At 46.3% G+C, this 12330-nt stretch overlaps 1 protein-coding gene across 1 annotated transcript; it reads right to left on the bottom strand.

The window, feature by feature from the left end:
* Positions 1–298: 298 nt before the first annotated feature.
* On the bottom strand, positions 299–5427 carry STBD1 (starch binding domain 1). The gene is made up of 2 exons (XM_055297267.2): positions 4392–5427; positions 299–2274 (listed from the first exon to the last, which is right to left on the bottom strand). The coding sequence occupies exons 1-2, from the start codon at positions 4609–4611 to the stop codon at positions 1418–1420; spliced, it is 1077 nt and encodes a 358-aa protein (XP_055153242.1). The 5' UTR covers positions 4612–5427; the 3' UTR covers positions 299–1417.
* Positions 5428–12330: the final 6903 nt, after the last annotated feature.

A 12330-nucleotide genomic window follows, 5' to 3' on the forward strand; every position in this document is an offset into this window, starting at 1 on the left:
CCATCTGTTTAAAAGGATTAAACATTATTTCACTGATAGATGCTAAACTTATTAAAAGTTATTTTAACATGTAAGAATTCATTTTCAAGTACAGGCATGCTGAATTTCCCTCCAGTCAAAGGTGAACTTTGAGAATAAATAGTCAACTTTTTCTCCAAAGGGAGGAGAAAACAGAATCTTCATGTCCTCCGTACATGTTGATGTTTGCTCTCCTGTATGTCTCTGTTATTAGTTGAGGAAAATATTTGTATTTTATTTTACATCTAGGCTATTGTGATACTAAAATTTAGACAAATAATTCAGACATCAAGTGAAGATATTAAAATTCAGGTTTTATTATTTGTTCAGTTATAATAATTTAAAGTTAATATTTGCCTTATTCTCAGAGCAACGATGTATTTCTATGCCACTGTCCTGTATAAATTTGTTACCCAAGATAGTGACTGGTATGAAAGGAGAGGGAAGAGGGTGACAGATGGAAACGATTGCTGTAGGACAGTCCATCTGGCCAGATGCAGTGGGGGAGGGGAGAAGTGGGAGAGAGATGGTCCTACAGATGCTCCCATGGGTAAATGATGGGTGCGTCCCTCCCTGCAGTCAGGCTGTGCCTGTACTTCACGGTCCTCTAAGAGGTGTCATTCAGGCCACCTCATTCAGCCTACGCCCAACCCCACTCACGTTCCCTTTCCTTATGGGCTGCCCCCTCGACTGACTTCCATAATGACTGGTTCTCATTAGGCCCCTTGTTTCTACACCAGCCTTAGATCATTAAGACAAAGACATACTTGCTACCCTCATGGCACATAACCACGCCTGGCAGATGAAGATCAAACAAAAAGCATTAGGCAGTCTTAGAGCATTATCTTGTATCCTTACTAATCACATCCAGGCCAGATATTTTCTAATCACAGTTTCGTATCATGTTAACTTTTTAAGCATAAAATGTGTATGTAGTAAAAAGTGCTTTTCAAGCTGTACCAATAGGAAGTCAGCTATGTTTGAGTGAGGCTTATTTTGCTACCATAGTTTAAAGATCACCTAAAGGCTCAAGCTTGAACCCTGGGCAGCTGGTTAATGTTTTTGCTCCCTGACCACAGTTCACACCTGAAGCTTAGCCAACTCACTCCCCAAGAGAATCAAGCCCTAAAGTAATAATGGATCAGCACAAGTCCGTCAATCAGTGCCACAGGGAAAAAAAGTTCACATTCACTGGAAGCATTATCTGTGTGTGTGTGCCTATATATATACACACACACACATCTATATTTCTGCACATTAGACAAAATCCACTAGCAAATTTGAAACAATTTGGATGGCTGAATTTGGAGTCACACTGCCTTTATTTTATTCAGTGTGTTCCACAACCTCAGCCTCTTCCACATTGTTCTGCAGCTTCTCCATTACTTTGCAAACTGAATCAATGAATCCCCCACCATGCGTGAACCACTTTATCCTCATGGCCAGTTTCTAGGAATCTATTGCTGCATTCTTCCCAGCGGGTAACTCCCCCATTCTCTACCAACACAAACTTCCACTCCACCACTGTATCTGCAGGCAGGAAAATGGAATGAGACCAGAACCCATCCTTGTTATAGTGGAGTGGGATGTAAGTGTTCCATCTCCCAAGACACTCATGGTCTCCAGTTACTGCAATGAATTGCACATCAGTGCTTGTGACATAATGGACCTGGAACCTGACACTAACTTGCTGAGACCCTGCAGGCATCACTGCTACCCTTTCTGTTTTCCCATGCACTTGCTGACCTCTTGCTTCCACCAGAGTGCTTCTTCCATTGTCCATTCCCTGGTTAAGGCTTAACACTGGAGCCTTAAGACTGCCACCCACACCAACATCCCCCCAAGATGAGTGCCTAGACACCATTTCCCACTCTTCATGGTCAACCCGGTCCTGACTGTTCAAATGAGAGAGGCTCATTTCTTCTTTAGCTCTGTTCATGAGCAGGTTGCTGGAAGGCAACTTCTCTGCAAAACATGTAGCTGCTTTAGCAGATATCTCTTGTCCTTTTTGGAATCCCCATTCTCCCATAGGAGATTCAAGGCTTTCATTTCTTGAAACTTCAGAGTAACTCCTAGAGTTACTGGTCTCAGAGGTAGCTGGAGCTTCTGTGTCTGGAAACTGTCCAGAAGGAACATGTTCTCTTGAATTGTCACACACTTCCCTGGAAGGATTCTGCAATCTCCATGATGCTGCTTGCAGGTTTCCAAGGTCTTTGGTCTTAGAAATCAAATGTCCATTGCTTTCTTGAAGATGCTCTAAGAAATCAAAGGAACAATGTAATAGAATCAGGTAGTTCATTTAAGAAGAAAATCAGGCTGTGAAAATAGATTTAGTTACTGAAAGCTTTACTACTAATCAATCTGCAATTCACAAAGTCCCCCTCTATTAAAATCAAGTACTACTTAATTAACCAGTATGCTCCCAACACTGTGCTCTAAGAATACACATGTATATCTGACAAGAAAAGGGACATCCAGGAGTATCAGTGTGCCAGCACAAGTGTAAATGAAGTGGTAAGCTGTAGAGGCAGACGTGTAACCCCGTCATGGTCCCCAGTCTCCACAGTCCAGGCCATACTGGCATGCAGCCAAGTTAAGTTGCTTGGCTCCTATCATCAAAGAATGTTGTCCAGGCTGTGGGGCAAAGGGCTGCATGGCTACCTTACAAACCAGAAGAGTACACTTGTACTCCCAGGGGAGGCGTGCAGGGCAGGGATTGGCTCTCTCGGACCTGTGGGCAGATCAGCAGGAGCCATCACCTTGGGGAGATACAGAGAACAGTAGTGCATCCCTGGGCAGGAGTGGAGGGAGAACTGGAGGAAGCGGCTGATTTCTCCTTGCCAATCCCATATGCATTAGGAACCTCCTCAACAAAACGGTGTTTTGTACCCCCTTCCATTGTAAGCATTTTTTAAAAAATGTTCTTAAAAATACAAAATCCAAGTCCTCTAAAAATGCAGTTTCCTTCTTGGCCATGCCATTGGTAGTCCAAATAGCTCCCTACAAGATTGAAATCTCCAAATCATATGTACAATCAGCACAGCTGTGGTTTTATGTGGGGGGGGTGGTGGTATGGGGACAAGAGTCTTGTTTCATTTTATCCCTTTTTTTTTTTTTTTTTTTTTGAGATGGAGTCTCGCTCTGTCGCCCAGGCTGGAGTGCAGTGGTACGATCTCGGCTCACTGCAACCTCTGCTTCCCGGGTTCAAGCAATTCTCCTGCCTTAGCCTCCAAGTAGCTGGGACTACCAGCGCCTGCAACCACACCCAGCTAATTTTTGTATTTTTAGTAGAGAGAGTTTCACCACATTGGCCAGGCTGGTCTCGAACTCCTGACCTTGTGATTTGCCCACCTCGGTGATGATGGGAGTTGGAAGTGAGAATGAACAAATATTATTCTGGATTCCCAACTTTTCAACCTAAAGCATGAGATTGGTCTTCAGAAAAAAGATAAGTGAACTGTCTAGGCATCCCAGACCAATCACAGTAAAGTCACACGGGCAGATTTTCATATGGCTGCACATGAACACCACTGGGCTAAAAATAAAGTTCACAGATGTCATTTTCACCATTAGGCTTCTGTCCAGGCATGGGCAGCTTGCCAAGGGAGGGCACTGGACGGTAAGGTTTTCTGCCAGTGTTCGCTCTCTGCTTAGCAAACGGTCTCTAAAATATAGAAATTTAAACCCAGATGTCAATTCTACTCATCAGGGTTGGGTCCCCTATTTAAGTAGTCCCTTCCTAGGGATGACCATCCGGCCCTATTCTGGGGCAGCGTAGGGGGGACTGCCTACAGTGCTGAAACGGGTGACCAAAGCACGGCCTCAGGGCCTCAGCCACAGCCTTCATGGCCAGAGTCCCAGCTGAACTTTGCCTTCCTAAAGAAGCGTCCAGATAGCAGGAGGCGAGCTCTTCATGGGCTGTGCGATGGGAGGATGTGAGACTACCAGGACTGGGACTTAGAAAATGTCCCTGCTTGGGCAGAGATCGAAGAGGCTTGTAGGATCCCCTAAACCTAAGCCCTCCTTTCCAAAGGCCAGGAAGGGGCGCCGCCACTGCAGCCGCCCGCACTGCACCAAGCGCCGCCAAGCGGAGGAGCTCACCCCAGCCGGAGGGCAGGACCAAGTCCTCAGGCGCGGGCGCTGAGGGACTCGGCAAGGGCGCGGCCCTTGGAGGACCAGCCAAGAAACCTGCCTGCGCGTACCAACCAGCCTGGGAAACCCAGGGGCATGGGGACGGCCCAGTCCCCTTAGGGGAGCCCGTCCGCAGGAATGGGCCCCTAGGAAAGCTCCAGACGGGTTTGTCTCTTTCCTCCCTTCCTCAATGAACCTCAAAGCTCTGGCAGATGTGCCCTGGAGTCGAGGGGGAAGAATACCTGGTTTGGTGACCAGCTCCTGCCCGGAAGGTCCAGGGCTCAGTCCGCCGCTGCCACTCTGATGGCCTCCCGGAATCGCAGCTCCCCCAAGAGGGGCGTCTTTCTCCTGCTCCGCATCCCCGTCCTTCCCGGTGTCGCCAGGGCCGCCCCGCAGCAGCCAAACGAAAAGTGCTCCGGCCAGACCCCCTCCAACCAGCAGGGCGGACCAGACGGCGCCCATGGCTGAGAGGCCGCGGCCGCAGGAGACGACAGGGACTGGGACCGGGGCTCAGGTCACGCAGGCAGAGCCACACCTACCCCGCCCGCTCCAGCCTTTTACGGTTTCTGCGCCGGGCACTCCGGCGGAGCCCGGCCCTGCGCGACCAGTACTCAACTTTCCCAGCCCCGCCCCGCTCCCCGCCCCTGAGCTGCAGCCCCGGGCTCCCTCCCGGGGAAGACTCTAGCGCTCTTCTGTCCCTACACTTTCTGTTCCCGGCCTTGCCAGTTGCCAGCGGCCAGGGGCGCAGGGGTCGGCGTTCCACGTGTGTCCCGCGTGAAGAACCCAAGTGCGCACAACTGCCCCGCGCAGCCGGGACCTGCCCCACCGCCCTTTCTTCTCCCGCCTGCTGCCCGCGAGGCCCAGCCCTGCCTCGGCCCGCGCCGGGCACCTCGGCGCCTCCTCCCCAGGGAAGCTCAGCAGCAACGCGGTCAGCTAGAGGCCGAGAGCTTCCTGGAACTTAGAGGTGGGAGAGGCCGCGGGCGTCGGTGACGCGCGGGCTAGAGCGGTGGCGCGTTCGGGTGGGATGGGTGGCCCAGAGGACGGCGGGCGCGGTGCGGGAGCCCTAGTGGAAGCTCCGCTCCGCCGCCAGCTCAGCGCGCTTAGCCTCCCCAAGCCTCCGCCTCCTCGCCGGTGGCTCACGCCTGTAATCCCAGCACTTTGGGAGGCCGAGGCGGGCGGATCACGAGGTCGGGAGATTGAGACCATCCTGGCTAACACAGTGAAACCCCGTCTCTCCTAAAAATACAAAAAATTAGCCGGGCGAGGTGGCGGGCGCCTGTAGTCCCAGCTACTCGGGAGGCTGAGGCAGGAGAATGGCGTGAACCCCGGGGGGCGGAGCCTGCAGTGAGCCGAGATCGCGCCACTGCACACCAGCCTGGGCGACAGCGAGACTCCGTCTCAAAAAAAAAAAAAAAAAAAAAAAGAAAGGATTGGACTGAGGACCATCCATCTAAAGATGCCGGTCAGCTCAACCACATCCAGTCTCGTCCTCTTTGGGCGTGTATGGCTGCTGCGAAATGCGCGCCCATCTGTGTGAACTGGATGTTGTCCATGGACGAGCTCCTACAGATAAATTTGTTAATAAAAACAGCAGCTCTTTATTAAGCACTGTCTGTATTCCAGATGTTTTAAGTGTGTATTTAATTTAATCCTCACAAGACAACAACCCTGTGCGGTGTTATATATATTTATTTGTAAATCCTTTCCTCTGCTGATCTGATGACTTTGCACAACAGCTTCAAGCTGATGGTCCCCACGCCTATGTCTGCAGCTCACACCTTTCCCTTGGACTCCGACATTCAACTGCTAAAGGCCACAGATGCCAAACACCTGCCTTGGAGTAATTGCTATAATTGCTCTCTCTGGTAGGGCAAATTATCTAATGTGCCCCTTGCTCCGAATGGACAGTAGCCCTTAACAGGGTGCAAGGTTCTGCCAGTGGGGTTACTGGAGGGCTGATGCACGCCTTGATGCAGGCCACAACTTCTGTAATCATAAGAGAGGGGGTAGAGGAGAGGTGAGGGCGAAGACTGCCTACTGGGCATTTCCTTGTGGATGTCTAATAGACATCTCAAACCCAACTCATCCAGACCTGAACTCCCCACCTAACTCCCCAAACCTACTACTCTCCCCACCTTCCCCATCTCAGGAAGTGGCAACCACATCCTTCCCATTGCTGCAAAACAAAACACAGCAAGCTCCCAGAGGCCACTTTCAAACCACCAGTCAGCGTGATCCTGTTAAAACACTCCAGTTCTCTGCTTAAGACCCTCCAGTTGCTCCAGATCACACGGAAGAACCTTTAAGACCCTACAAGATCTGTTCCCCATGACCACTGTGCGCTTGTCTCCATCTTGCCACCTTCAACCACGCTGGCTTCCTTGCCTAGAGTCATCCTTCCTGCAGACATCCTCTCTCTCTCATCCCCTTCAGGTCTTGGCACAAGTGTCATCTGCATCCCCACTACCCCCTCCCCTGCCCAGCCCTGCCTTGACAATCCAGTTTTAATTACAATCCTACTTCCTATATCCTTCCCCTGCTCCATTGTTCTCATTAGCACTTAGGGCATCATTTCTAATACACTCTATAATCCGTGTGTCTGTGGTTTAATTTCTCTTTCCTCCCTTCAGAGTGTAAATGACAGCAGGGATGATTGTCCTTTGTTCTCTGCTGAATTCTTAGCACCTATAACTTTTCCAGAGTGAGCGCTTAGAAGTACAGGTTGAATGAATGAATTAAAAGGCCCATGTAATTTCACTCTAGAGCATTATTGGCATTTTCCTTACATAGATTCCATATGCATTTTTAGCCCACGTGGATATTACCTTCCTTGAAATTCATTTTATGTTTAATAAAAAGTGACCGTAAAGCTATATTTTTAAGAGAATGAATGTCACTGTATAAAATAAGATTCTTCCAGCCTGGGCAGCATAGCAAAACCCTGTCTCTACGGAAAAATACAAAAATCAGCTGGGCAAGGCGGTGGCGCCTGTAGTCCCAGCTACTCAGGAGGCTGAGGATCACTTAAGCCTGGGAGGTGGAGGCTGTAGTGAGCCATGATCCTGCCACTGCACTCCAGCCTGGGTGACAGAGGGAGACCGTCTCAAAAAATCTGATAAAAATAAAAGATCCCTTGCATGCGCGGTTCACATAGGGTTTGTGCTCCTATGAGAGTCTAATGGCGTTACTGATCTGATAGGAGGTGCAGCTCGGGCAGTAATGTTCACTTGCCCACCACTCACCTCCTACTGTGCAGCCTGCTTCCTAACAGGCCTCGGACCAAGCTTTGGGGACTCCTGTCTAAGGGATAAAATCCCAGAGAATCTGTAAAATCCTTCAGATGTAAGCCTCACTATTCACTTATAATACCTAAAAGGCTCTTCGTATATATTGTTCTCATAAATTTCCATTCATTTATTTAAAATAATACCAAAAATTATTTTCTCAACCCATCAGAATTATTTTTACATTGTATCATATTGATCATGCAACATTTTTTTTAATTTACTTTTTTCTTTGGGAATCCCAAGAAGCTAATGCAACATTTTTAAAGAACATTATTTGGCCTTCCTTTTGGCTTTTCCAAACTTAAGTGTTGGCTCATTGATTTCTGTGTTGCTGCTCTTTTAAAAAATGCTCCAATCATAGTCATATGTTTATATTAAAGGTTCATAGCCACATATCCTAAAAACATTCTTGCCGCACTGATGATACCCATGCTTATCACTATACAATTGCAAAATAATCATGTTTGCCTCCATATAGAAAACTGTGAGTGCCTAGGAAGATAGTGTTATCAGGAGGCAGAAAAGGCAAGCACATTTGTGTGGACAAAGGAGGAAGATGATGAGTTCTGCTGGGATGTGTTAAATTGGAGGCACGAGCAGGAAGTTGAAACTGGGTTTCTTTAGTTTAAGAAGAGGATCAAGGCTGGAGATATTGGAAATTCTGCATAGAGATGTGGTAATTGAATCCATAATAAAGATTAATGTTATAAAGAGAAATGAAGGATGGATGAGCCCTTGGCACAACTGCAAGAAGAAAGATTGGGAAGTTGCCTCCATGTTGCTATTTATATTGCAATTCTGTCTTGAGATTATATTTTATGGGCCATAATGTAGAACCCATTTGCTAATTGATATTATTCTACTTAATAAAGTATGAATAGATATAGATGGATATTTTAAAGTTTATTTTATTATATATTTTTTCCTTTAAACTTACGCAAGAAAAGATTGCTCAATCCTGGCTTAGAGGGATGAGGACAGAACAATGAAAAGCAACTCTGTTTGCAAAGTCAGAGAGACTAAAGACTGTGGGAAGGAAGAGCCAGAGAAGAAGAAGAACCAAAATCAGGTAAGAAAAGCAGTTCAAGAAGGTGGCGGGAGAGGGAATGGAGGCATCGCTCTGCAGAACTGAAGTTGATAGAGAACTGAAGGGAAAATGGTTGCATTTGGCACATAAGAGGCCATCAGTAGCTCTGGAGTGTTTGTGGGGGTGGGAGTTGGATTTCAGAACGCTAAGGTATAAATGTTGTGAAGGGATAAGAAGCCCAGCATTGAGTTATCTCTCTTGAGAAATGTGGAGGCAAAAGGTTGGAGAGAAATTGAAGGGTTGCTTAAGCATAGAATAGGATGCCCAGCGCTTTGGGAGGCTGTTGTGGGAGGATCTCTTGGGGACAGCAGTTCGAGACCAACCTGGGCAACAGAGGGAGACCCCCCCCCACCACCAACCCCTCAAAAAAAAAAAAAAAAAAAGAAAAGACATAGACCAGGACTCAGGGCAGTTCCTATAAACCAAGAGAGACTTAAGCACGATTGGGAGCAGGAAAGAGCCAGTGGAGACTGAGCTTGAAGACATGAGAAGCAGAGGAAATATTTTTTCAGGGGACTTTCATAAGGCACAAGAGGGAGATGGGTCAGGAATGCCAGTGGAAGAATTGGCCTTGGATGAAGGGAAGAGAGGAGAAGGGCATGAAAAAAAGGAAAGAATGAAAATAAGAGACATTTTATGCCACAAAGGAAGTAGTCAGTGAGGTTATCAGCTGAGTGGGAGAAAGAAAATTTGGCTGGAGTTTTAAGAAAAGCAGAGAAAGCAGATAATGACCACTGGGAGAAGACATGGCCAGCAGAAGAGCTGTCTCAGCAGAGTCCTGTTGCCTCTCCACAGTGAGGTATAATAAGAAAGAGATTTGGTCTTGTCCTTTTGTTGCAGGCACAGAGAGCCTAGAACCCTTGGGATTTGTTATTCCTAATGGGATCCTTTCGATCACACCAGGTTTTCTCTTATGGTATCAGTATTTTTGAGGTTTGTCTCATCCCCACTTTAGATCATAAATCCCTTGCTGGTCACAGCTTGGACATCTTTGTATTCCCTGGAATGTCAAGGCTATCATATAATAGGCCTTCTTTTTATTGTTTTTGTTTATTGAATAACTAAAATATGCAGGCAGCAGGCTAAGTGCTTTATAAAGATTATCTCATCCTTATAAATGGAATGCTTGGAGGGAAGTAATCTGTCCAAGGTCATACAGTTAATGAGTGACTCAGCAAGGATTTGAACCTGGCGTTCTGACCCCCAGGACCTGCTCTGAAACCCTAGCTACACTGAAGTCTGATGATTCTTAAACTGTGTTCAAATTTCAAAGCATAGATTTTAGAAGTGAGTGTGCAAATTTGGATGTGTGACACTAGAGAACACTTATGGGAGTGTTTCAGTGTTTGTGGTGACTTTCAGACTTGTTCTTGATCTGTAATAACTCTCTGCAACCCCTCTCTCCATTAGGGGAATGCACTTAATCACCCTCAGCACCTGTCCATTGCTGTCAGACCTCCGGCTCCTGGGGAGCCTCATAACATTAACCACAAGTACAACCTCTCTGCAAAGCAGTCACATTGGAGCTGCCCAGTTTCAGGTTTCACAGAGACATTTTCTAACTGAAACTGTTTGCAAACCTCTGACTCATCTTAGTTCCAGAATAGACTCAAGGCTGACATCAGTCATGCTAAGTCATTAAAACTTTAGAAAAGGGAGATCTGTGTTAGACAACTAGCTCACTATCACAGAAAAATAAAGCTGGATTACTTACTACTTTGTACCACATAAATGTTGAACTCCAGATGAAATAAAGTCCTAAACGTAAATGGTAAAACTATGAATAGAACAAAATCCAGGAAACTGGCAATGTGACATTGCCTAACATAGGAGGCCAAAAAATTTTTGACTTCATTAAAATGATGCTATCTGGTCAATGAAGGGTGCCATAAACAGTTACCAGATAGAGCCAAACTGGGGGAAGATATTTGTGTTGTCTAAAACTGACAAGAGATTAATACCTAACTCTGTAATGAACTCGTACAAATTGGCAAGAAAAAGACGCAAGATCCAATATAAAAATGGACGAGGGACGCTCTTTCCTCAGTGCCCGGAACAATGACTGGAACATAATAGGCACGATAATTTTTGGCTGAATAAAATTAGACACAAAAATGTTCAAACTCGTTGATAGACAAATGCAAATTAAAACAATGATATGCCATTTCATACCCATCAGAGAGACAAATATTAGAAAGAAGTTGTGTGGTGCTGCTGTTGGGAGAGTCAACAGGTACAAACACTCTGGAAGAGTGTTGTGAAGCTCAGGATGCACATAGCCAATGGCTGTGCAATCCCACTCCTCAACATGTAGGCCCAGGGGAAAATGTGCACAAAACTATAAGGGACATACAGTGTAACTTGGGCCAACGGCAAGTTCAAGGCCCCTGGCTGTTCATAATAGGGTAATGACTAAATAAAATGCGATAGATGCCTATGAAATACTATGCAGTAGTTGGAACAATGAACAAGATCTACACATAACGTAATGAAATCTTAACTACATAACAGTGACTAGAAAAGCAAGAAACGATGACTTACAGTACAATAATATTTATGCAGGTTGAAAATACATAAACACTCACAATAGCACTACTGAGGCTTCAAAGATACATGCATATTTAGGGACAATTCTTAACACATTAAAGGAAGTGGCTTTGGTGGGCAAAAGCATAGGAATAGGAGTTGGGAGAAAAGGAGAATGAATAAATAAATAAAGAGGTCCAGGGTGGGGTCTGGATTCTGCTTTCCTAACAAGTTGCCAGTTGATACTGGTCTGTTGGCCTCACTGTAAGCAGCAAGGAGACTAAGGAGTAAGATGAACTCAAACCTTGCAGTCTTAAAGAGGAAGTGAGGAAGAATGGAGGGAAATACAAGGGAGGAAGGAAGAGGAGAACAGGCAAGTTTTGAAGGGTGGAGTCAGGGAGAGTCCAGGGCAGGGGCAGCAGGCCCAGCACACAGAAAAGGGAAGAGCCCATGGGTGCCGTTGGCAATCTCTGCTTCCTCCAGTCAGACCTGCCGGACCATGCCATGCACTCCAGCTCCTCACACAATTAGATACAATTCAAATAATTGTAATCATGAGTGAAAGACTCCCAATTCCCACCAGGTGCACACTGTTACTAGAGAGAATGTAGGCCAAATTTCTCCTCAGAGAGATCCTCCCCAACCAAAGTTGGCCCTCAACCTCACTTCCACAGGCATGCCCCTGCTATTCTCCATCCCTGCACCCCATTAATTGCCCATGTCACTCTCCATATGATCTTCTTTGATTAAAAGTGTGTTTCCTTCACTGAATTGTAAGCTCACAAGGGCATGGAATTTATAGGTTTCTCCCAGTGACCTATAGGGTGCCTAGTGTCCTACACAGTAGAGGCTCAAAATATGTATTTATTGAGTGAATGAATAAATGAATATCAAGAATGGTCAAGCACTAGCATGTACTACCAAAATATAGGATGTAAATGTCCAAGAGATTTTTTTAAAAGCATTGACAGTTATCTTCTTGGGAGAGAATGAGATAGATTAGACCAGGACAGATCTAGCAAAGCCACCATGAGGGCAAAGTTTGGGGTGTCTCTTTATCTCGTTTCTTGTCTTCTTCCTCTTTTTGGTATTACTTTTTTTTTTTTTTTTTTTTTTGGTGAGACAGAGTCTCACTCTGTCGCCCACACTGAAGTATGGTTGGCACAATCTCGGCTCACTGCAACCTCCGCCTTCTGGGTTCAAGTGATTCTCCTGCCTCAGCCTCCTGAGTAGCTGGGATTACAGGCATGTGCCACCACGCCTGGCTAATTTTTGTAGTTT

The sequence above is a fragment of the Symphalangus syndactylus genome, chromosome 10 (assembly GCF_028878055.3).
Source record: "Symphalangus syndactylus isolate Jambi chromosome 10, NHGRI_mSymSyn1-v2.1_pri, whole genome shotgun sequence".
NCBI lineage: Eukaryota > Metazoa > Chordata > Mammalia > Primates > Hylobatidae > Symphalangus > Symphalangus syndactylus.

Excerpts from the sequence above, each read along its gene's own strand:
- STBD1 (XM_055297267.2), bottom strand. The coding sequence starts at position 4,611 with ATGGGCGCCGTCTGGTCCGCCCTGCTGGTTGGAGGGGGTCTGGCCGGA. Across the intron at positions 2,275-4,391 it reads GGAGCTGGTCACCAAACCAG|AGCATCTTCAAGAAAGCAAT; the intron begins GTATTCTTCCCC and ends TTGATTTCTTAG.